The sequence below is a fragment of the Nelusetta ayraudi genome, unplaced genomic scaffold (genome assembly GCF_046127955.1).
Source record: "Nelusetta ayraudi isolate G7.1 ecotype Tasmania unplaced genomic scaffold, CSIRO-AGI_Nayr_v1 ptg000102l, whole genome shotgun sequence".
In the NCBI taxonomy this organism is placed as follows: Eukaryota; Metazoa; Chordata; class Actinopteri; order Tetraodontiformes; family Monacanthidae; genus Nelusetta; species Nelusetta ayraudi.
The window spans coordinates 387,195-409,879 of record NW_027466152.1 but is presented as its reverse complement, the minus strand read 5'-3'; the positions used below and the strand labels follow the sequence as shown (position 1 = coordinate 409,879).

The 22,685-nt window shown below is 42.2% G+C and overlaps 2 protein-coding genes across 4 annotated transcripts; one reads left to right on the top strand and one right to left on the bottom strand.

Annotated features, from left to right (window-relative positions):
• Positions 1-381: 381 nt before the first annotated feature.
• LOC142903066 (lactase/phlorizin hydrolase-like) lies at positions 382-8,876 on the bottom strand. The gene is given in 15 exon segments (XM_076048509.1): positions 382-687; positions 774-1,001; positions 1,396-1,619; positions 1,776-1,907; positions 2,042-2,148; positions 2,303-2,493; positions 2,589-2,787; positions 3,124-3,414; positions 3,523-3,791; positions 3,877-5,430; positions 5,539-6,184; positions 6,283-6,949; positions 7,599-7,603; positions 7,876-7,940; positions 8,276-8,876. Coding segments are annotated over 15 exon segments (5,421 nt in total). The 3' UTR covers positions 382-445.
• Positions 8,877-12,112: 3,236 nt separating this feature from the next.
• On the top strand, positions 12,113-22,524 carry LOC142903040 (lactase/phlorizin hydrolase-like). 3 transcript variants are annotated; one of them, XM_076048462.1, is made up of 20 exons: positions 12,118-12,743; positions 13,214-13,284; positions 14,176-14,253; positions 14,348-14,435; positions 14,938-15,022; positions 15,123-15,801; positions 15,899-16,544; positions 16,640-18,187; positions 18,295-18,563; positions 18,667-18,957; positions 19,058-19,256; positions 19,559-19,761; positions 19,862-19,968; positions 20,096-20,227; positions 20,361-20,584; positions 20,751-20,987; positions 21,195-21,242; positions 21,608-21,655; positions 21,874-21,972; positions 22,163-22,521. In XM_076048462.1, the coding sequence occupies exons 1-20, from the start codon at positions 12,158-12,160 to the stop codon at positions 22,219-22,221; spliced, it is 5,697 nt and encodes a 1,898-aa protein (XP_075904577.1). In that variant the 5' UTR covers positions 12,118-12,157; the 3' UTR covers positions 22,222-22,521. The 3 variants fall into 3 exon arrangements, 2 of the variants coding, with proteins under 2 accessions (XP_075904578.1, XP_075904577.1); XM_076048463.1 differs by lacking the exon at positions 21,195-21,242 and having other exon boundaries at positions 12,113-12,743; positions 22,163-22,524; XR_012929176.1 differs by lacking the exon at positions 22,163-22,521 and having other exon boundaries at positions 12,115-12,743; positions 21,195-21,269; positions 21,874-21,912.
• Positions 22,525-22,685: the final 161 nt, after the last annotated feature.

Genomic DNA, 22,685 nt, shown 5'->3' with positions numbered 1-22,685 from the left:
TCAGCCTCTAAAATTGACCAAATTGAACAGTTAACCACATTTTAAAGACTGACACTCTAAAACTTCGGTTCGGACCAGCAGCATCACAACGACGATTCCCATTATGTTAATTGTGTACTAGTGCCATCTAGTGGCGCTTGATTGAGTGAGCAAAGCAGTTCAGAGGAATTTTAGTTACATCTGCAGGAAAGAACAAGGGGTGAGGCTGCATGAAATATATAAGCTGCATTTACGGGTGACATGTCAACGTATGGAAGGGTGATGCAAATAATGTAGAAGAAGACTGCTGAGAAACACCAAAACAGACGACGCAGTTCACGATCCCAAAGGTTTTCCCAAAGATTTATTTTTTCTTATTTACAGTATTTAATACAAGTTACATTATTTAAAACAACCCATCACTGAAGAGCTTTCTTCTCGTCTTACTCTCTTTTTTTCCACTCACTCACATTCTCTCCACATTAACGGACTCCGACGTTGCTCTCTTCAACGTTTTCCTTGATTTTTGCAGGCGGCACACAATGACGACGACGGCCAGCACACTCACAAGAAGGAGGGCAAAGGTGACGTAAAGTCCGACTTCAGCGTCACCGGGTGACAGTTCCAGACCCAAGAAATCCACCTTCAGAGGTGGAGTAGATGGAGCCACGGTGCTCTGTGTGGGAGTCGGCCCAGGGGCAACTGTGGCTGTTGGGTGGGGAAAAAAGACAGACTTTTGTTCGACAGCAGCAAAATGTCATCTTTCTATCAACTCCCGCCGGACTCCAGCTCACCTCCAGGATCGGGAATCTCACAGTCAGGGTTGTTCTCCGGGAAACCGTTGCAGCTGATGATTTTGGCGTAATTGGCGGCCGAGTGTTTTGGAACGCGAGGCAATGTGGGATCGGAGCGATTGACGAAGAACAGCCCAAAGCGCTCGTTGAAGCCAGACGCCCACTCAAAGTTGTCCATCAGTGACCAGGCGGTGTAGCCTCTCAGGTCAACTTCATCTAAGATGTGGGCTGAAACCATGAATTTTAGACACAGCTGAAATAATTTTTTTACCAATGTTTTCCAATAGTACTACTCCTCTAGCTTTGCATGCACCGAAAAAGTGCATCAAATAGATGTCTGGACCAAATTTCAGCATATCAGTCCTTTGTGATGTCACACTGTTTCTACATTAAAGCCACTTCCAATTTCCTGACAACAATGTTGCTCTCGGATGCAGCCTCATTTCTTTGCAAAGACTGGGGAGGTTCAACACAGTACTAACTTAAGCAGCTGGCTGTAAACAGGGCTGAAGCTGCTGTTCCTCTCCAGCACCCAGCACCGCGTGTGCTCCAGGGTACAAGACAATAAAAGCATGTACAATTAAGGACCTTGATTGTATGTTTTTTGTGGATGAGACAATACCTTTAAGGGCCTGGTTGATGTAGTTTTTGTAGTAGTGTGTCCTGTGCATATCATTCAAATTCACAGCTCCTCGTTCTGAGATGCCGTTCTCTGTGACGTACACAGGCGGGTTGCCGTATTCATCCTTGATGAACTTGAGGATTTTCCTGAAGCCAAACGGTGTGATCTTCAGCCAGAAGGAGCCAGAACCAATCCAGGTGCGGTCATGTGTGACTGCAGCACCCCTGCATAGTGTGTTGAACATTAACCATGGGTTTAATAGGCCTAATGATTGACTTTGTGTTTTTCTCACAAAACATTTCTTGCTGTAGAGCAGACTTTTTACAATGGCCATGTAAAGTTGCTGCTTTTAAAAAGAGATTTTTTTTTTTTCAACCTACCTGTCCCCTTCATAATCCTGCTGATTTCCCAAATTGACTGGGTATGCAAGAACTGTGGTGTAGTGGTTAAAGCCAAAATAATCATGAGTCCCATTTATCCTTCTAATTTGCTCAGGTGTGAATTCAGGGAGCCTGCAGTGAAGGAAGATTTGAAGAAGAAAAAAAAAAAAAGAAAAAGTCTTTTGGCCGAAGAAATCCTCATAAAGTCATATCAGCATTGGCATTTTTTTTTTAAACACTATCTATGTTTCATTGAAAATTCTTACCGTGATTTGGGAAGACCAGCAGCAAGACTTCTTTTACGAATAATTGTCTTCATCAACTCTGGATAATCACCTCTGAAGATGGGATGAGCAAACCACCCAATATAAAACTGAAGAGAAATTATATGGTATAGGTTAAATCTAAATGATTGTTATCTTGTTCTTTTTTTTTAACCTTCAGCTGTAAAATTCAATGAAGAGAAAAAAAAATAATAATGAAAATAAGACCATAATTTTCAGCCATAGGCATCTTTCTTGTTCTACCTGCAAGTAGCGCTGGCATGCATCCAAATCCTCCTGCTTATAAGGGCTCCTGGGTTCTGCCCAATCAGAATTGATGGTGATGGAGATGATGCCGCCCTGTGTTGGTCGGTATTTGTCATTATAGAGGTGCCAGGCTTCGGCATGAGCTTTAATCAGGTTGTGGGCTGCAATATACTGCTTCCCAAATTTGCCTGAAACATTGGATTTCATTCACATTGTTAGAATTGATTATCATATAGCTACATAGATATATAAAAATATTTAATCATCTAATATCTTCCATCACCTGGAGCAAAGGTACCGTATCCATAGCCAAGGTTGGCTACAATATATGGTTCATTTAAAGTGATCCAGAATTTGACTTTGGATCCAAATTAGCTAAAGAGCACGTCAGCATAATCTCTAAATCTGTCCACAACAGTCTCGTTCAGCCAGCCTCCTTCTCTCTCTAAAGCCAGGGGGAGGTCCCAGTGGTACAGCGTCACCTTCAGGGAAAAAAAGAAAATGGTTAACCCAGCGATAAGATAACACCCCCAACCCCTCCCAAAAAAACAAAACAAAACAAAAAAACAATAACCAATAATTCATTCATTCATCTTCTATACCCACTTATTCCTATTCAGGATAACGGTGGTATGCTGGAGCCTATCCCAGCTGTCTTAGGGTGAAGGCAGGGTACACCCAGGACAAGTCGCCAGTTCATCGCAGATAAACAACAATGTCAATCATTTTCATCATGTGGATTATTAAGGTTTAGTCTAAATCTAAGTCTACAGTAAACATTATTAAACTGTGTGTCGATAAACAACCACATTACCCACCTGAGGCACAATGTTAGCCACTGCCAAGGCATCTAGTAATCTATGATAGTAGTTGATTCCAGCTTCATTGATATGGTTTTTGGTACCGTCAGGGAGCACTCTGGACCAAGACATGGAGAAGCGGTAGTGGGTAACCTTTAGCATCTTGAGCACTTCGATGTCTTCATCAATCTTGTTGTAACTGTCACATGCAATGTCACCGTTGCCACTGTTGGCTGTCCTCAAGGGAGTATGGGCAAACTTGTCCCAAATGCTCAGTCCCTTTCCATCTGTTCTCCATGCCCCTTCAATCTGTGAGGAACAATTTACACTTATGCTATGCTGACAAAGTACCAAAAAACACTTGAAATAAATTCAAGGATTCTGATGGTCCACTGATCAGTATTTACTTTTAATTACCTGGTAGGAAGCACTTGCGGTACTCCATTTGAATGACTTTGGAAACTCTCCGTAAAGAAATGTCTCTTCTTCAGGTAAGGGGAAACCGTTGTCTCTCATGACCTGGTGATAATAATGAGCGGAACGTTTGGGTGTCCGCGGCAGGTTTGGCTTGGTGAAATCCACGTGATGGAGACCAAATCCTTTTTCAAAGCCATTGAGCCATTCAAATGAATCCATAAGGGATAAGGCAATATATCCTTTGACATTTACACCGTCAATATTATGAGCTGTGGAAGATGTGTTAGAAAAGACGTGGATAAATTAGCACTAAAATGTAGTTCGAAAAGGATTCCATATTACCCTAGGACTTACCCTTCAAGGCCTCATCAATGTAGGTTTTGTAGTAAAATACTCTATCGATGTCATCATATGTAGGCATTGGATCTGTAGCCACTCCATTCTCAGTAATGTAAATTTCTGGATTGCCGTACTCCTCTTTGATCCAGTTGAGAAGTCTTCTCAAACCCCATGCAACAGCTCTCTGGTCTTTGATAGCAGTATTTGGCGAATCGCTCTCCGCAGCTTTTAAAACATCCTGATCAGATTCATATGACGGTGGAGTGAGTTTGCCAGCAACATGATTTACAATCATTGTAGTGTAATGATTTACACAGAACATGTCAGCTGTTCCCCTGATGAGGTTTTTGTCATCTTCAGTGAAAGAAGGTAGTCTGGACTTTGACTCATATTGAAGCTCGCTTTTGTTGCCCACTTGCCACTTCATTGCATCAGGATAGTCTCCATTCTTGAAGATGGGGTGTGCGAACCAACCAAGTTGGAACTGCAGAGCGCGGTCAGCAGCCCTCACTTCACGGGGATCATTAAGGTCTTTAGGTTCAACCCAGTCAGCATTGAGGGCAATGGATATCAGGCCACCTTGAGATTTGCGGTAGTTATCGTCATAGGTGTGGTAAGCCTTTGCGTGCGCTTTGATGAGGTTGTGTGCAACTATGTATGGAGCAGTGCCTGGACTCTTCACCTGTGGTGGGAAACTTCCAAGTCCATACCCTGACCATGCAATTGTCTGAGGCTGGTGAAAGGTTATCCAGAATTTGACTCGGTCACCAAAGGTGGCAAAGCAAAAGTCGCAAAAGTCATTGAAAATGTCAATCATGCCTTCGCTTTCCCAGCCACCAATATCTTGCAAAGCTTGTGGAAGGTCCCAGTGATAGAGTGTCACTATAGCACTGATGTTATATCTCTGAAGCCCATCAATAAGCTTGTTGTAATAGTCAACACCTTTTTGATTCAGGGAGCTGCGCCTGCCATCAGGAAAGATCCTTGACCAGGACAGAGAGAATCGATACGATTTTGACCCCAGAGCTCGAAGCATGTAGAAGTCTTCTTCAAGTCGATGATAACTGTCACAGGCCACATTTCCATTGGCATTATCAACTACATTGCCAGGTTTGTTGGTGAATGTGTCCCAGATGCTGGGCCCTTTCCCATCAGCATTCCAGCCACCCTCAATCTGATATGCTGAAGAGGATACACCCCAAGTGAATCCTTGTGGGAAAGTGCCGTAGTGGTAGAGTTTTTTCTCTAAGTTGGTTTGACCAGAAAACTTCTTCCAGACACTCCTGGCTTCAGAGGGGACAGTTGACGGAGGCACTGGAGTGTTGAGTGTGTTGGGTAATATGTTTTGAGTTCTAGATGTATCAAAGATCAACTCTTTGGGGGCAAAACCATTCATCCCAATGACCTCGGAATAATAATAAGCTGACTGTCTTGGAGTCCTCGGTCTGTCAGGATGGTCAAAGTTAACATAGTGCAATCCAAAACGTTCAGTATAGCCTTGGGGACCTTCAAAGCCGTCCATGAGCGACTGCACTGTAAAGCGCTGCACGTCAACACCATCTTTAATTGCTACAAATTGGAAAGACAAAGCAATGCATTAACAATAACCTATTTTTAGTAAAAAAAAAATAAATAATTAAAGACATGGTCTGAATTGGAGAAATTAGCAGGACAAACCTTTCAGTGCTTCGTTGATGTAGCTTTTCAGGTACTCTACTCGCTGAGTGTCATTTGTATCCCTGTTACTCTGAGTTGGCATGCCATTTCCAGTTATGTAGACAGGCACTTTGGTAGTTTTCAAGTATTCTGTGGAGATGTAGTTGAGCAGCCTTCGGAGACCCCACGGTACAGAGGCGATCCATTTAGAGTCTGTCGAAGGCCATGATGGATCAAACTCTGCCTGAAGGTTTCCCACCCCCTTGGGACCAGGGGTGCAGCCGCCAACATGGTTGCTGACCAAACGAGAGGTATAGTGGTTGAGTCCAAAAAAGTCTGCTGTTCCACGGATTCTCTGACTTTCAGCAGAAGTGAAAACAGGAAGTCTGGCGGGCTCAGAATCAGGGCACTCTTCTCTTTTCTGTTCTATTTGATTCTTCAGTGTTGCTGGATAATCTCCATCTACAAATATCGGATGCGCAAAGCAGCCCAGCATAAACTGCAGATAGCGATCTGCAGCTGCTACGTCCTCTGGTTTTGAAGAGTTCTTAGGTTCAGCCCAGTCAGAGTTCAGTGCAATGCCTACTTTGCCCTCTTGTGTTTTCCTGTGCTTGTCATTGTAGACATGCCATGCCTCAGCATGGGATTTGAGCATGTTGTGCGTCACCTATAGATTTATAAAAGAAAGTGATACATGAGTTCAAAGTACAATATTCCAAGGAAACTTGTATCTTTTTACAATGTGAGCGGGGGAAATTCTCTCACCTGATAGGAGGCAACCACATAGTCTTTTACTCCAGGTGCATGCTCACCAGTGCCATAGCCAGCATGACTCACTACCCACGGGCTACTGAATGTGTTCCAGGTCTTGACCCTGTCTCCAAACGTGGAGAAGCAGAAATCTGCGTATTGTTTGAAGACTTCAATGATGGACGGATTGGTCCATCCACCGTTGTCCTGGAGTGCCTGAGGTAGATCCCAGTGGTAGAGCGTGACAACAGGCTGTATGCCAGAATCTATCAGGGTATTGATCAACTTGTTATAGTAGAGAACTCCTTTCTCTGACTTGCTGTCAGGCTGCCCTGATGGGAATATGCGAGCCCAGGAGATGGAGAACTGATATGTGTTGACATGCAGACCTCGCAGCAGATAGACATCATAGTCCACTTTGTTGTAACTGTCACACGCCAAGTCAGCTGTCCCATTGTCAATAGCCTTATTTTCATGACTGAATCGGTCCCAGATGGTCTCTCCCTTGCCACCTTCTAACCAGCCGCCTTCAACCTTGAAGGACTCGCTCGAGGTGGCCCACTGAAAGTTGGCGGGAAAGGACTCGTTCAGAAAGGCATCACGCTCGAGTGAGGTGACGGTGGCAAAATTTGTCCAAATTTTGCAATATGTTGTCAGGCAGGATGATTTGTGGACATTGTTTCTGTTGACATTTTGGTGAGAAAGACTGAAATAAAAGAGGAATAACAGGAAAACCTGATTTCTTTTCGGAAATGGATGAAAGTATAGTTAGTCTATTTTAATTATTTGTATACTCCATGATACCTTCCAGCAATAGAGTGATCTGGCTTTAAGATATGTGCCACGTCCAATCCCAGAACATGAAGATCTTCATTGGTCATGACTGTGAAAGCATATTATTTACATTGTTTATTAAAATGTTTGATGGAATGTCAAAAAATTGAGACCTAATAATGGACTGCTATCTCATTGCATCATTAAACAATATCAAATTTCACTTTATTTAGACAAACTTACCTTCACATTTTAAAGGTTAAGCTTAGTAATAATTGTAAAATTAATTCTACTACCACCACTACTACTACTACTACTACTACTACTATTAATAATCATAACAACAACAGCAATACGTAAAGTTCCCTGATTCAGGCATTGGTTATTCCGGTTAAAACAATTCAAGAAAGGGTTATAAAAAGTTTTATTTTTAATTTTTTATGACTTTGTCTTGATTATGTTGCCAACCTTTGAAGATGTTTTCATCAGTCAGGAAATGATCAGAAGAACAGCTGACGATGTTCACCTGATAAAAAACAAGAGCTCTTCCTCCACACCTTCCCTGCAAGGAAACAAGGTTCTTCTTTACAGTCAAATTGAACAAACATTCCCACAATGTGTAGGAAAAATAACAGGGAAAGAGCAAAAAATAAAAAAAATTCATGTACCATAACATTTTGCAGTTGCTCAGCCAGATTTTTCCCATTGGTGCAGGTATATTGAATTTTAATGGGGAGGAAATCTGCATAATTCTGGAAGATATCATATTGTGGGTAACAGTCATAAAATAGTTTTGTTGAATACTGTGCTCATGCTCTGGGGACGTGATCTCACCAGTAGCTGAGTGTCACACACGAGTGGCACATTACTGGCCATCACGCCGACAGAAACTCCTCCAGCTGTCGCACAAAGGACAGCGAGGCGTTGGTTATCGCAGATTTGAACAGGTTTGATAAAACACACACACACACACACACACACACACACACACACACACACACACACTACCTTATTTCATTGTGACCCTTGGTTGAACATTATTGGCCAATCCTATAATGTCAACAAATCTTATCTTAACGCTCAAGGCAACTGGAGCTGATTACAAAAAAAAAGATATACAAGATTGCATCTCAACTGTTGATTTTTACATGCATTCATACACATAACATAAAAACAAGAGCCCTGTTTTAATTGTATCCCAATTTTAGCTGCTAGTTGTCCATATAGGGCTTACCTCTGGTGGGAAACTGCCTGTGGTATTGCTGGTGGACTCTAGCGTGTGCCTCCTGGGCATTTTGCATCTCGGCTCCTTCAAGCTCATCCAAGCTGCTCAATGTCACCCAAGTTTGGGCCAGCGCTCCAAACTCGGCAAACACAAACTCGGCGTACTGCTGAAACCGGTCGCCCAGCTCACGGCTCTCCCAGCCTCCGTACCTGGCTCTCAGAACATCCGGCACTTTGGATCCGTGAAGTTCGACCAGTGGCTGAAGACCCACATCCAGCAGCTGGGTCAGCAGCTGGTGGTAACACCGCACCACGGCTTCCTGAGGTTGGCTGGCGAGGCCTGTTGGGAGAAGTCGGAGCCATGACAGCGGCACTTTGAAGTGTGTCACCCCTCTGCTGTGGAGGTCCTCAAAGTACTGCCTGGAGTCTGCAGGTAGGGGATGGCTGCAGTCAAAAACGTCCATCAACACTTCTTCAGCAGGCTGGCCATCTAAAACCTTCTTGTGCTGGTTGGCCATTGGACCTCCCAGAAACATCATCTGTCCTTCATGGCAATAGCAGCCGTAGACAGTGATCAAGCAAAGACAGAGTATTTTCCCCAAGGACAACATCCTGTCGCTGTGCGGGGGACTCGGAGAGTGGCTATAGTTGCGGCTCTTTTGTACTTACACTGTTTATTATCTTGAACTTCGTTACAGTGGTCAGCCTTGAGTGTCTCAGATAAAACCAGGGGCCTAATCTAACATATGGCGATCGATTCAATATGTGGGCAAAGGTCAAGTGAGAGAAATATTATTTGTTGAAATATGACAGGATTATTACCTATAAAGACAGACAGTAGCATTTTAGTATGAGTTAATTTTTTTTTTATCTACACAAAATGTTTCAATTTTGTTGTTGAGATTTTGAAGTCAAAGAAAGTTGTATAATTTTGCTTTATTATGCACGGACATTTAACAATTTCACACTTACTTGAAATTAGCAGCAAATGAATGGCAAACAATTAATGCTGATTTTCCTAAAAAAAAAAAAATAAGCTTTTGAAACTTTTCCTTAAAATATGGCAAGAATTTGTGTTGAGATCTTATTTTTACAGGCACTCTTTAATACAATGAGCTTGATATCTACCTTCAACCTCAACTGACCACCTAAAAACATTATTGATCGTACACACACTGTGGCCGTAAAACTCACAATTGCAAAACTTTAGTCTAATAGAGATCTTAATTGTTTGACAAAGCAATAAGCAGAAACTATATATGAAAGAGCTGGGCCGTCAATGTTCAACATCAGTGCATCCTGCCTAAGCCACAATCAGGCCCTCATTGTGGCTTCTGTCCCTGTACATCTTTTGCCTGAGTGGTTGCAGCGGCAGGTAGGTGAATGGAGAGGATCACTACATGCTACACTACTAGCTATGTGCTGGAGGGTGTGGCGGACACTGAGCTGCTTGGTCAGCATTTAATCTGCTAATGCTGCCCTCACGCTGCAAAACATCATGAGGCTTAAAGGGAATATTTAAAAAAGGAAACAATTTAATTTGGAGACAATGTATCGGTCAAATAAAAGTTTCAAGGGCCTTCTTAGCTGTTTAGTAGGCGAGGTGGATTGTCAAACTTTGGAAATCAGCTTTTTGTAAAGATGGTATTATGCCTGATCCAAAGTGCAACAAAAAAATTGTAATATTAATACATTCTTTGGAGTTTTAAATTGTAAAAAAAATATATATATATAATACTGGCATAATCTCGGTTCTTGCCAGCAGCATGACAGCAACAATTATCAATTATAAGGAATTAAAAAGAATTTCAGTAACATCTGCAGAAAAGAACAATGATACAGTTGCATAAAATATATGTAAGTTGTTTTCCCAGGTAAGATGCTTGTGTGTGGAAGGGTGATGCAAATAATGCAAAACAAAGACTGCTGACAAACACTTTGTTTATTAAAAGCACCCAAGCAGATGATTAGTACAACAATTGATCAAACACTTTACCTTCCTCAAGGTGCTGAAAATAATTTGATTAGATTTCTTCCACTTATTTACAGTATTTGAAAGTTATTTATTGAGTTAGTGAGTAATATTATAAGTTATATCTTAAGTTATCTTCTTTAAAACAATACCTCAATGAGGATTCACTCTCTTTTTTCACCTAACTCACATTCTCTCCATTTTCACAGAATTGACCGTTGCTCTCTTCAACATTTTTCTTGCTTTGTACAGGCCGTACGCGGTAAAGATGATGGCCAGCACACTCACAAGAAGGAGGGCAAAGGTGACATAAAGCCCGACTTTAGCATCCTCGGCTGTCAGTTCCAGACCCAAGAAGTCCACCTCCATAGGTGGAAAGGATGGACCTGCGGTGCTCTGTGTGGGCACAGAGTTGGTGGGCACAGAGTCTGTGGGCTCACTGCCAGCATCTTGAGCACTTCGTCTTCATTGTCTTCATCAATCTTGTTGTAACTGTCACATGCAAAGTCGCCGTTGTCGCCGTTGAGTGTCTGAGAGGGAGTATGGGAAAACTCGTCCCAGATGCTCAGTCCCTTTCCATCTGTTCTCCATGCCCCTTCAATCTGTGAGGAACAATTTACACTTTCGCTATGCTGACAATGTGCCAAAAACACTCTTGATAAGGCCAAAAACTTTGTGGGTTCACGGTTCAACAATTGCATTTGTTTACCTGGAAAGCAGCACTTGCAGTACTCCAGTTAAATGACTTTGGAAACTCTTCGTAAAGAAATGTCTCTTCTTCAGGTAAGGGGAAACCATTGTCTCTCATGATCTGGTGATAATAATGGGCTAAGTCTGCATGATCCACATGGTGGAGCCCCAGATTTGTTCTGTAGCTATAGGTCCATTCAAAAGAATCCATAAGAGATAAGGCAATATATCCTTTGACATTTACGCCATCAATATTATGAGCTGTGGAAGAAATGTAAAAAAAAAAAAAAAAGAAGTAGACAAATTAGTACTTCAGAGTTGTTGACAAGGAGCCCACATTTCATATTACCATTGGACTTACCCTTCAAGGCCCCATCAATGTAGGTTTTGTAGTAAAATATTCTATCAATGTCATCAAAACTATACATTGGATCTGTAACTAGTCCATTCTCTGTAATGTAAATTTCCTTTTATAGTCACACACCGTTTATGATCGTAAACTTTAAAAGTTTGATAAGTGTCAGTATAAATTGAGGGCGCCACCGTGGCTGGTGCAATTTAAGTGTTTGTTAACAGTGGTCAGCCTTGGTTGTTTCTGATAAAACCGGGTACAATTTAACTCATGGTCAACGATTAAATATGTGGTCATAGTCCAAGGGCGGTAATTTGTTGTCATATTACTGGAATATTACCTGTGAAGACAGACAGTAACATTATAGTAAAATCAAAATGTCTCAAAATCTCAACAAAATGTGTTGTTTTGTTGAGATTTTGAAGTTGAAGAACCTTGTACAGCTTTGCTTTTTATTATATACAGCCATTAACCTGTTTCACTATGTCTTGAAATCAGTAAACTAGTAAAGGAATGGCACACAATTAATGTTACTTTTCCTCAAAGATTAGACTTAAAAATTTGGATGAAAATGTGTCACATTTAAAAAAAAAAAAAAAAACTTTTCTTATTTTTAGAGGCACTCTTTAGCAGTGAGCTTGATTTCTACCTATAACCTCAACTCAATACTGAACACAGTATATATATTATTAAAATACAGTGGACATGGGCAAGCACAAGTACAGAGTCTTCCTTATCATATCACAATGCGGCTGTAAAACTTGCACCTGCAGCGCTTCAGTGTGATAGAGATCTTAATTGTTTAACAATCAAACAAACCTTAAATAACAGAGCACGACTATCAGTATTCATCATCAGTCTGTCCTGTTGACGCCACGATGAGGCCTTCATTGTGGCTTGTGTTTCTCTACATCTTTTTCCTGAGTGGTTGTGGCGGCAGGGTGGCGAATGGCGATGAGTTCTCCATGCTTGTCGCAGGACCATTGGCCACGAGAGCCGGGGACGCCTTCGACTGCAGCCATCCCCTACCTGCAGACTCCAGGCAGTACTTTGAGGACCTCCACAGCAGAGGGGTGACACACTTCAAAGTGCCGCTGTCATGGCTCCGACTTCTCCCAACAGGTCTCGCCAGCCAACCTCAGGAAGCCGTGGTGCGGTGTTACCACCAGCTGCTGACCCAGCTGCTGGATGTGGGTCTTCAGCCACTGGTCGCACTTCACGGATCCAAAGTGCCGGATGTTCTGAGAGCCAGGTACGGAGGCTGGGAGAGCCGCGAGCTGGGCGACCTGTTTCAGCAGTACGCCGAGTTTGCCTTCCTAGAGTTTGGAGCGCTGGCACGGACGTGGTTGACGCTGAGCGACTTGGATGGCGTTCGACCTGCTGATGCTGCCCTTGCAACGCAAAACATCCTGAGGCTCAACAAGAACATTTACCAGCTTTACCATCAACGCTTTTCTGATGAAGGTAAGAAAGGCTGATTTTACCGCACGCATGCGGACTTGCGTAGATAATCTCTTTGCATGCTCCAAGCCATTAACACTAAGCGTGATACCAAAGTATAATGCAGAGATAAGATTACGAAAAAGGAAATGATGACACTTTGCATTGACAACTAACTGTCTAAACAACATCATTTTAGAGTTCAAAATTAATATTTTGTGCCTCCCCATACTATCCTCCGTATAAACTTGTGGCCACCGCGACAGGCCACTCGCCTGAAGGGTTTAGGAGAATGTTCCTCCCTAGTGCAATAATTGAATTCAACAGGATACTCATAAGGCTGTAATGTTCGTTTCTCATTGCGTTCTCAGTTGTGCTTTACTGTATTATGATTTTTGTGTTCTTGTGGCTTTACGTACACGATTTTGCTGAAAAGGACAACTGAGGTAATCTAATTTGATCTAATCTAATCTAATCTGTTTGCACCTCCTTAGGCAGACAGCTGTCTATTGGGCTGAGTACTCATGACGAGGCAACTCTTGCACAGATCAGGTCTTCAGAATCAGTAAGCTGCATGTTGTTTTCTCAGTTGCAGAAAATGTGCACCAAACTTTTCCCCATCTCAGTTAAAATGATAATTTTGCTATTCAAAATAACAATTCTATCAAAAACTAAAGCATGTCTTCCCTTGGGAAAAAAAAGAAAGAAAGAAAGTAAAAAAAATAATAATAATAATTGAAAACATAAACATGTGCTCCAACAAGAATGTCAATTTGAAGCAATATTTGATGCACTAATTCAAAGAAAATGTTGCCATAGTTTAATTTTGTATGATAAAATCAATACAGATTATTTGGGGCTAAAACTTAAACTTTGATTTCGATATATCTTGCTTATCCTCACGAGTTGGGTTTCTAAAAACAAAGCTCTAAGAACAAAGACAGGTGTTGCAGCTGTCACATTTTAAATCATTTATGCAACGCTTCATGTGTACAGTTGGTGTGATTGGTTTTCTGCGTAATTGTCCCAGCACGCTCCTCAGCGTGTTGTCAGCAGGGTTTATGACCATCCATATCTGAAGCCTCTGATAATCTGCGAGCAAAGTTTGAAACTTTGATAAGCGTCAAAGTGTCAGCAACTTGTTATCCACATTTTATGCCCTCATGCAGCATCACAAAACAGCAAAAAAAAAAAAAAGTATGTGCATGTGTAATGAGTGGCAATAGAGATATGAGATGTGGGTGTGTATATTGATAGTGAAGTGAGCTGAGTGTTTATGATTAAACAAATGTCATATGAGGTGTTCTTCTCTCTCTTTAGCATGATGTAAGTGTTTTAAAAAAAACCTTTGAGTTGTAATTATTAAGGTGCAACACAAATGAAGTTTAGTCTTGTGTATTATTATTACTAGTTGACTGAGATGACACTTGTATGCTGGTCCTCCTGTTTCAAACAGATGGATTTCTTATCAGTGAACATACAGTACAGCTGTGCCTCGGCATTAGACTTTGAGAAGGAGCTGCGCAGCTTGCAGGTAAACACGATGCTAGTTTTCTTTATTTCTTTCATTCAATATTTTCCCATCACTGTCCCACTGTAACTGTATGACCTTTTTCTTGGTGTTTCAGTCCAGCCCTGATTTGTCCATCCTGCTTTACAAAATAACTGCTAAGGGCTGCTCAGACAGTCAGCACCTTCTTGGCAATTTCGTTCAGGGTAAAGACTTAAAAGCAACATTTTGTATTAATATTATTTAGGAATTAAATTCTAATGACATGAATGTTTTGTAACTTTCTGGAATCATCTCCTTTGGAATCATCTCAGCGTTAAATAACCACACAGATTAAACTTATTTCATAACACTATGATTTATAGGAGGAATAATCACATTTGAGTACGGTGATAAGCAAATACTATATTTGTTATCAAACAGTCATGAAACTGTTCATAAAGTGAGACACTTTCCATGACAGTACGCACCATTTACCAGATATGGTGTTTTTGTTTTTTTTATCATCAAGTATGATGTCGTAGAACACTATATACATATATGTATGGCCAACATCGCCATTAAAAAGAATAGAACAATGCTGACAGTTTTAATAAATGCACCACCACACAGCCAAGAAGGCATTATTTTGTGTTAAAATAAATTGTATTTAACTTTGCATCAAAATTGGACTTTTGACGTAAAATTTGCAATCTTGATCTTTAACAGCGTTGAACAACCATGATCTCAAAATTATGGGAGCCGACGTGGTCAACATGTTGGGAGTTTCGGAAATACAGAACATCCGACAAGGGTATGGAATTCCATTGAAAATCAACATTTTAATTTCGGAGTGAGAGCGGTGGAAGTAGTGGATTTTGTGTGTTTACGTCTTGGTTTAATATTCCTCACAGGGATGAAATTTCAGAATACACTGAAAGTGCAGTGGATGAAAACAGCTATCAGGCCATTTTGGACACCTTTGCATCCCAGACAACATCAGAGCGTGATGCCTTTCTGAACGAGTCCTTTCCCGCCAACTTTCAGTGGGCCACCTCGAGCGAGTCCTTCAAGGTTGAAGGCGGCTGGTTAGAAGGTGGCAAGGGAGAGACCATCTGGGACCGATTCAGTCATGAAAATAAGGCTATTGACAATGGGACAGCTGACTTGGCGTGTGACAGTTACAACAAAGTGGACTATGATGTCTATCTGCTGCGAGGTCTGCATGTCAACACATATCAGTTCTCCATCTCCTGGGCTCGCATATTCCCATCAGGGCAGCCTGACAGCAAGTCAGAGAAAGGAGTTCTCTACTATAACAAGTTGATCAATACCCTGATAGATTCTGGCATACAGCCTGTTGTCACTCTCTACCACTGGGATCTACCTCAGGCACTCCAGGACATCGGTGGATGGACCAATCCGTCCATCGTTGAAGCCTTCAAACAATACGCAGATTTCTGCTTCTCCACGTTTGGAGACAGGGTCAAGACCTGGAACACATTCAGTAGCCCGTGGGTGGTGAGTCATGCTGGCTATGGCACTGGTGAGCATGCACCTGGAGTAAAAGACTATGTGGTTGCCTCCTATCAGGTGAGAGAATTTCCCTGCTCACATTGTAAAAAGATACAAGTTTCCTTGGAATATTGTAAGTTGAACTCATGTATCACTTTCTTTTATAAATCTATAGGTGACGCACAACATGCTCAAATCCCATGCTGAGGCATGGCATGTCTACAATGACAAGCACAGGAAAACACAAGAGGGCAAAGTAGGCATTGCACTGAACTCTGACTGGGCTGAACCTAAGAACTCTTCAAAACCAGAGGACGTAGCAGCTGCAGATCGCTATCTGCAGTTTATGCTGGGCTGCTTTGCGCATCCGATATTTGTAGATGGAGATTATCCAGCAACACTGAAGAATCAAATAGAACAGAAAAGAGAAGAGTGCCCTGATTCTGAGCCCGCCAGACTTCCTGTTTTCACTTCTGCTGAAAGTCAGAGAATCCGTGGAACAGCAGACTTTTTTGGACTCAACCACTATACCTCTCGTTTGGTCAGCAACCATGTTGGCGGCTGCACCCCTGGTCCCAAGGGGGTGGGAAACCTTCAGGCAGAGTTTGATCCATCATGGCCTTCGACAGACTCTAAATGGATCGCCTCTGTACCGTGGGGTCTCCGAAGGCTGCTCAACTACATCTCCACAGAATACTTGAAAACTACCAAAGTGCCTGTCTACATAACTGGAAATGGCATGCCAACTCAGAGTAACAGGGATACAAATGACCCTCAGCGAGTAGAGTACCTGAAAAGCTACATCAACGAAGGGCTGAAAGGTTTGTCCTGCCAATTTCTTAAATAAAAAGCCATGTATTTATGTTTTTTCAAATATGCTATTGACTATGTTTTATTATGTCTTTCCAATTTGTAGCAATTAAAGATGGCGTGAACGTGCAGCGCTTTACAGTGCAGTCACTCATGGATGGCTTTGAGGGGAAACAAGGTTATAGTCAAAGTTTCGGTCTCCACCTTGTCAACTTTCAAGATCCCGACAGACCAAGAACCCCAAAGCAATCTGCATATTACTTTTCCCACATCATCAAGCAACATGGGTTTAAGCCAGATGAACGTGTTGTCTTTAGTGGACCTAAGATGCGAATTACTCCTCGCTCAGCTCCTCTTCCACCCTCAGAAGTACCATCCAAATCAAAAGTTGTCTGGGAGAAGTTTTCACCACAGTCTTATTTCCAGCGTCATATCTACCACTACGGCACTTTCCCACAAGGATTCACTTGGGGTGTATCCTCTTCAGCATATCAGATTGAGGGTGGCTGGAATGCTGATGGGAAAGGGCCCAGCACCTGGGACACATTCACCCACAAACCTGGCAATGTAGTTGATAATGCCAATGGAAATGTGGCCTGTGACAGTTATCATCGACTTGAAGAAGACCTCTACATGCTTCGAGCTCTGGGGTCAAAATCGTATCGATTCTCTCTGTCCTGGTCAAGGATCTTTCCTGATGGCAGGCGCAGCTCCCTGAATCAAAAAGGTGTTGACTATTACAACAAGCTTATTGATGGGCTTCAGAGATATAACATCAGTGCTATAGTGACACTCTACCACTGGGACCTTCCACAAGCTTTGCAAGATATTGGTGGCTGGGAAAGCGAAGGCATGATTGACATTTTCAATGACTTTTGTGACTTTTGTTTTGCCACCTTTGGTGACCGAGTCAAATTCTGGATAACCTTTCACCAGCCTCAGACAATTGCATGGTCAGGGTATGGACTTGGAAGTTTCCCACCAAAGGTGAAGAATCCAGGCACTGCTCCATACATAGTTGCACACAACCTCATCAAAGCGCACGCAAAGGCTTACCACACCTATGACGATAACTACCGCAAATCTCAAGGTGGCCTGATATCCATTGCCCTCAATGCTGACTGGTTTGAACCCAAAGATCATAAAGTTATTCGTGAAGTGAGGGCTGCTGACCGCGCTCTGCAGTTCCAACTTGGTTGGTTCGCACACCCCATCTTCAAGAATGGAGACTATCCTGATGCAATGAAGTGGCAAGTGGGCAACAAAAGCGAGATTCAACGTCTTTCAGAGTCACGACTTCCTTCTTTCACCGAAGAAGAAAAGAGCTTCATCAGAGGAACAGCTGACATGTTCTGTGTAAATCATTACACTACTAAGATTGCAAGCCATGCCACATTGAGGCTTAAGCCTACATCTTATGAATCTGACAAGGACCTGTCAGAGGATGAGGAAGGTGATTCACCAGCTACTGCTATCGACGGCCAGAGAGCTGCTGCGTGGGGTTTGAGAAGACTTCTCAACTGGATCAAAGAGGAGTACGGCAATCCAGAAATTTACATTACTGAGAATGGAGTGGCTACAGACAGCAAAACGACATGGGATGACTCTACCAGGGTATTCTTTTACAAGACCTACATAGATGAGGCCTTAAAAGGTAAAGCAAAAAAAAAAAATCGATTCCATCAGAGTAATTGCAGTGATTTTTGTGACTGTTTACATTTTACGTTTTGATGTCTTTTTCCTTGTATTTCATTTGAATAGCACATGATTTGGATGGTGTGAAGGTGAAAGGGTACATGGCAACATCCCTCATGGATTCATTTGAGTGGCTTCATGGGTACCAAGTTGGATTTGGACTACACCATGTAGATTTCAACAACCCAAGCCGACCACGAACACCAAAGTACTCCGCTCATTACTACTACCAAGTCATGAAAAACAATGGTTTCCCTATGCCAGAAGATGAGAAACCGTTCTATGGACGTTTTCGAAAGGACTTTATTTGGAGTACAGCAACTGCAGCATACCAGGTGCTTGCCTAGAATCAGCTATTGTGATTGAGCCAAATTTGAATCCTGTCACATGTATTTTTATTTCTGTTTACACCAACATTTTACACCGGTTGTTTTCTAGATTGAAGGAGGATGGAGGGCAGACGGAAAAGGTCTTAGCATCTGGGACACATTTGCTCACACTCCCTTGCGAGTGTTCAGTGACGACAACGGGGACGTTGCCTGTGACAGTTACCATAAAGTTGCAGAGGATGTTGCCATTTTAAAGCAACTCAAAGTGACTCATTATCGCTTCTCCATATCCTGGCCCCGGGTACTTCCAGACGGCACCAGAGGACACATAAACGAGGCGGGACTTAACTATTACCATAGACTTGTGGATGCACTGCTGGCTGCAAACATCCAACCTCACGTATGTGTCATTCTAGCCTGATCTCATGGCACTAAACACTACTGAAAATTGAAAGCATGTGACATTTAAGTATTTTTTCTTGTTGTTTTTTTAATCTCAGGTCACTCTGTACCATTGGGACCTTCCACAAGCTCTGCAGGATATTAAAGGCTGGGAGAATGACACTATCATTGAGAAATTCAAAGATTATGCTGACCTTATGTTTGAGCGTCTGGGCCAAAAAGTGAAATACTGGATTACCATAAACGAGCCATACAATATTGCCAATGTTGGCCATGGCTATGGAGCAGCTGCTCCTGGTATGTCTTGTTTTTTTCAAAACTAGTTAAAAGTTCACATTCCATTGAATAAGTATATCACTGTCTGTATATCTTACTGTATGTCTATATTCAATCAAATAATTATTTGATTATTTTTAATACTATCTAAATCACGCACTTATGTAAGTGATTTTGGTCTGGACTTCTTTAGGTTTCATCTTAAAATGTCTCATCTTGGTTGTTTGTTTTCTGTTTTCTACACAACTGTGTCCATATCACAGTGAACAAAATCCCAGTGCCACCTAAGCCAAAAATATTTTAACGCCTCTGTTTGTCTGAAGGTATCAGCTTCCGTCCAGGCACCTTGCCATACATTGTGGGTCACAACCTTCTGAAAGCTCACGCTGAAGCCTGGCATTTGTACAATGACAAGTACCGGGCGGAGCAGAAAGGAATGATCTCCATCACCATTAATTCAGACTGGTCGGAACCCAGGAATCCCTACAAGCAGGAGGACATTGACGCTGCCAGACGCGTAGTGCAGGTAGCAAAAAAAAAAAAAAAGACATTTCTTTTGCCTCCTCTGTTCCTTGTGTGATCTTTCTTGAAATTGTAGTCTAATTTTGTTTTTTTCTTTTTGTTAGTTCTACATTGGCTGGTTTGCTCATCCTGTATTTAATGGGGACTACAGCGACACAATGAAGACAATAATTCGCGAACGAAGCTTAGCCGCTGGTCTGGAAAAGTCTCGGTAATTAAATAAACAACCTAAAAAGAAGATTTAGAAGAAAAAAAAAACATTCAAAACATAGTGTAATACATTTCTCAGCTACATTCATGGTTTAATAATAAAACAAATAAAAAATAAATCTCTGCAGGCTGCCAGAGTTCACTCCGGAGGAAGTAAAGAGGATCAACGGTACCTATGATTATTTTGGATTTAACCATTACACCACTGTCCTTGCATTTCCTGTGGACTACAAAGGGCTTCAGCATTATGATGCAGATAGGTAAGGAAGTGCAGCTTATAGGAAGACCAACACAATGGCACCGTGTTATGATACTAGGTTGCCATTCTGTTTGACTTTGTGCCTTATACATACGTTTTCTTGTTGATCTGATCGACCTGACCAATCCCCTCAGGAGTGCAGGTACCGTGGTTGATCGAACCTGGCTGGATACCGGGTCGGGCTGGCTAAAGATTTCCCCCTTCGGATTCAGAAAAATTTTGAATTTCATTAAAGAGGAGTACGGAAATCCTCCCATCATCATCACGGAAAACGGAGTATCAGAGCGGGGACAAGTCGACCTGAACGACAGTCAGAGGAGTTACTACTACGAAAAATACCTCAACCAGGTGTTGAAAGGTATCAAAGCAAACATCTCACCTGTATCTGTTGTAAACTGGCTGCCGTTTTAAGCCACCTCTCAAAGTTTATGTTTAAAACATGCTGTGCTAGCTTAAACACAACCAAAAGAATGTATGCACATGTGCTTTAGCCCTCCTTCAATGACGTCTTCCCTCCCCCCCAGCTTACCTGCTGGATGGTGTGGATGTCCGGGGTTACACAGCCTGGTCCCTGATGGACAACCTCGAGTGGGCCACCGGCTTTTCTGAGAGATTTGGCCTTTTCTACGTCAATCACTCCGATCCCAATCTCACTCGAGTACCCAAGGCTTCCGTGTCCACGTATTCCACCATCATCAACTGTAACGGATTCCCCGACCCCGCCTCAGGTCCTCACGAGTGCCTGAACCCTGATTCTGAGAGTAAGTTGACCAGGAAGTCTCTCCGATTCAGGGAGTTCTTTATTGCCTCGTGGTCAAGCATTGAGCTCCACTCGACTGTCTTGTGTGAAATCAAGCATTTATTCAGTTGTAGACAAGATGAATTGGACCTAAGGATAACCTGCTCCCTTGCCTTGTTAACAATCCTTTTCATTTGAACATGTTTTTCTTTATCTTTTTATTTTTCAGGCACGACCAAGCCAACCGCTCCAACCACAAGGCCTGTGAGCACTTCAGGTAAAAAGCTCCTGACCCGCTAATCTTGTATGACTATTTTCTCCAGTCATCTTAGTGTGGTCTGGAACAACTCACGCAGCCTTTTGCCACAACTGACATTGAGGACGTCATCAGCAAACATTATCCAGATTCACACTTGATATCAGAAACCCCTGAAATTTAAATAATTGCCAAGTCAAACATTTATTCAGTTGAAAACAGTATGAACCTCACATGAGCGTCACCTGCTTTCATCCCTTTTCTGGTTTGCTGCCCTTTTCTCTAGTATGTATTAGTATGTTTTGTGCATCTCTATTAAGGGGAAATATTACCCTTGCCTTGTCAACTACCCTTTTAATTTCAACATTTTTTTGTTTATTGTTCAGGTACAACTAAACCAACTGCTCCAACCACAAAGCCTGGGAACACCCCAGGTAAAAAAAAAAAAAAAAAAGGCTCTTAATCTGACCCACCATCTGCAGATAGCTCTTTCCTCCAATCATTTTAGCACTGCTTGAACCACCTTGCACTGCCCCCTTTGCTGAAAACAAAGGATTTTAAAACTGACATTTCAGTAAATGTGATCTGGATTCACGCTCAAAATTAGAAACATCTGAAATTTAAATTAATCTTTGTGTCTTTTTTGCCCAAGATGCAAGCACGACTGCGAATACACCTGCGACTCCTGCGAGTCCTACGACTCCTACGACAACTCTGACCACTCCAAACGCCGGCCTGGCGAGCCTCTCAGGTAAGACTGCTTGTTTTGGTGGCTGGATCACAAACCACAATGGAGCACTTCAACCATTCGCCTCCTCCGGCGGCAGCAACTGAGGCTTTTCATGCCAATGTTCGGGACGTCACAGCAACCATTGGTTAGATTTACAGTTAAAGCACAATTCTAACCATGTTAGAACCTAATGTTTTTTTTTTTTCCTCAGGTGTGACAGTGCAGCTGCAGCTGCTCCTTCTGGCAGTGCTTCTACTTCTTTGGACGTGAAGCTCAACACAGAATTAGCACAGATTCTCTCAGGCTTTGGAGACAATTTGACGGATAAGAAAGGATGCCGAATCTTTGACCATGAAAATGAAACTAAATGGAAATCTGCAAGTATCAGATCGACATGTATTGATATTTATTTTATCCCCTACACAGGGAAAAGTGTCAAAAATGAAATATTGTGCTTAACGTGTAATTCCCCGATCATTTATCCAACGAACCAATAAAAAGTGTTGCTCGTCTCACTGGCACCATCGTCCAAGTTGTTGTTGTTCACCGTTTGAATCTTGCAATGAGACGTTGTGTGTAAGTGAAATCCTACATCCATGGAGACAGGATGGCAGGAGGTGCTACAGTGTCATGCCATCATTACAAAAAACTAAAAAATACACCACTTAATTATGACAGAAATTGACCAATTAAAACCAACTGCCAGACAGCAGGATTACATTTACCTATAAAAT

Coding starts and splice junctions, on each gene's coding strand:
- LOC142903040 (XM_076048462.1), top strand. CDS start 12,158: ATGAGGCCTTCATTGTGGCTTGTGTTTCTCTACATCTTTTTCCTGAGT. Junction 19,257..19,558: donor CTATGGAGCAGCTGCTCCTG/GTATGTCTTGTT, acceptor GTTTGTCTGAAG/GTATCAGCTTCCGTCCAGGC. Junction 21,656..21,873: donor AAAGCCTGGGAACACCCCAG/GTAAAAAAAAAA, acceptor TTTTTGCCCAAG/ATGCAAGCACGACTGCGAAT.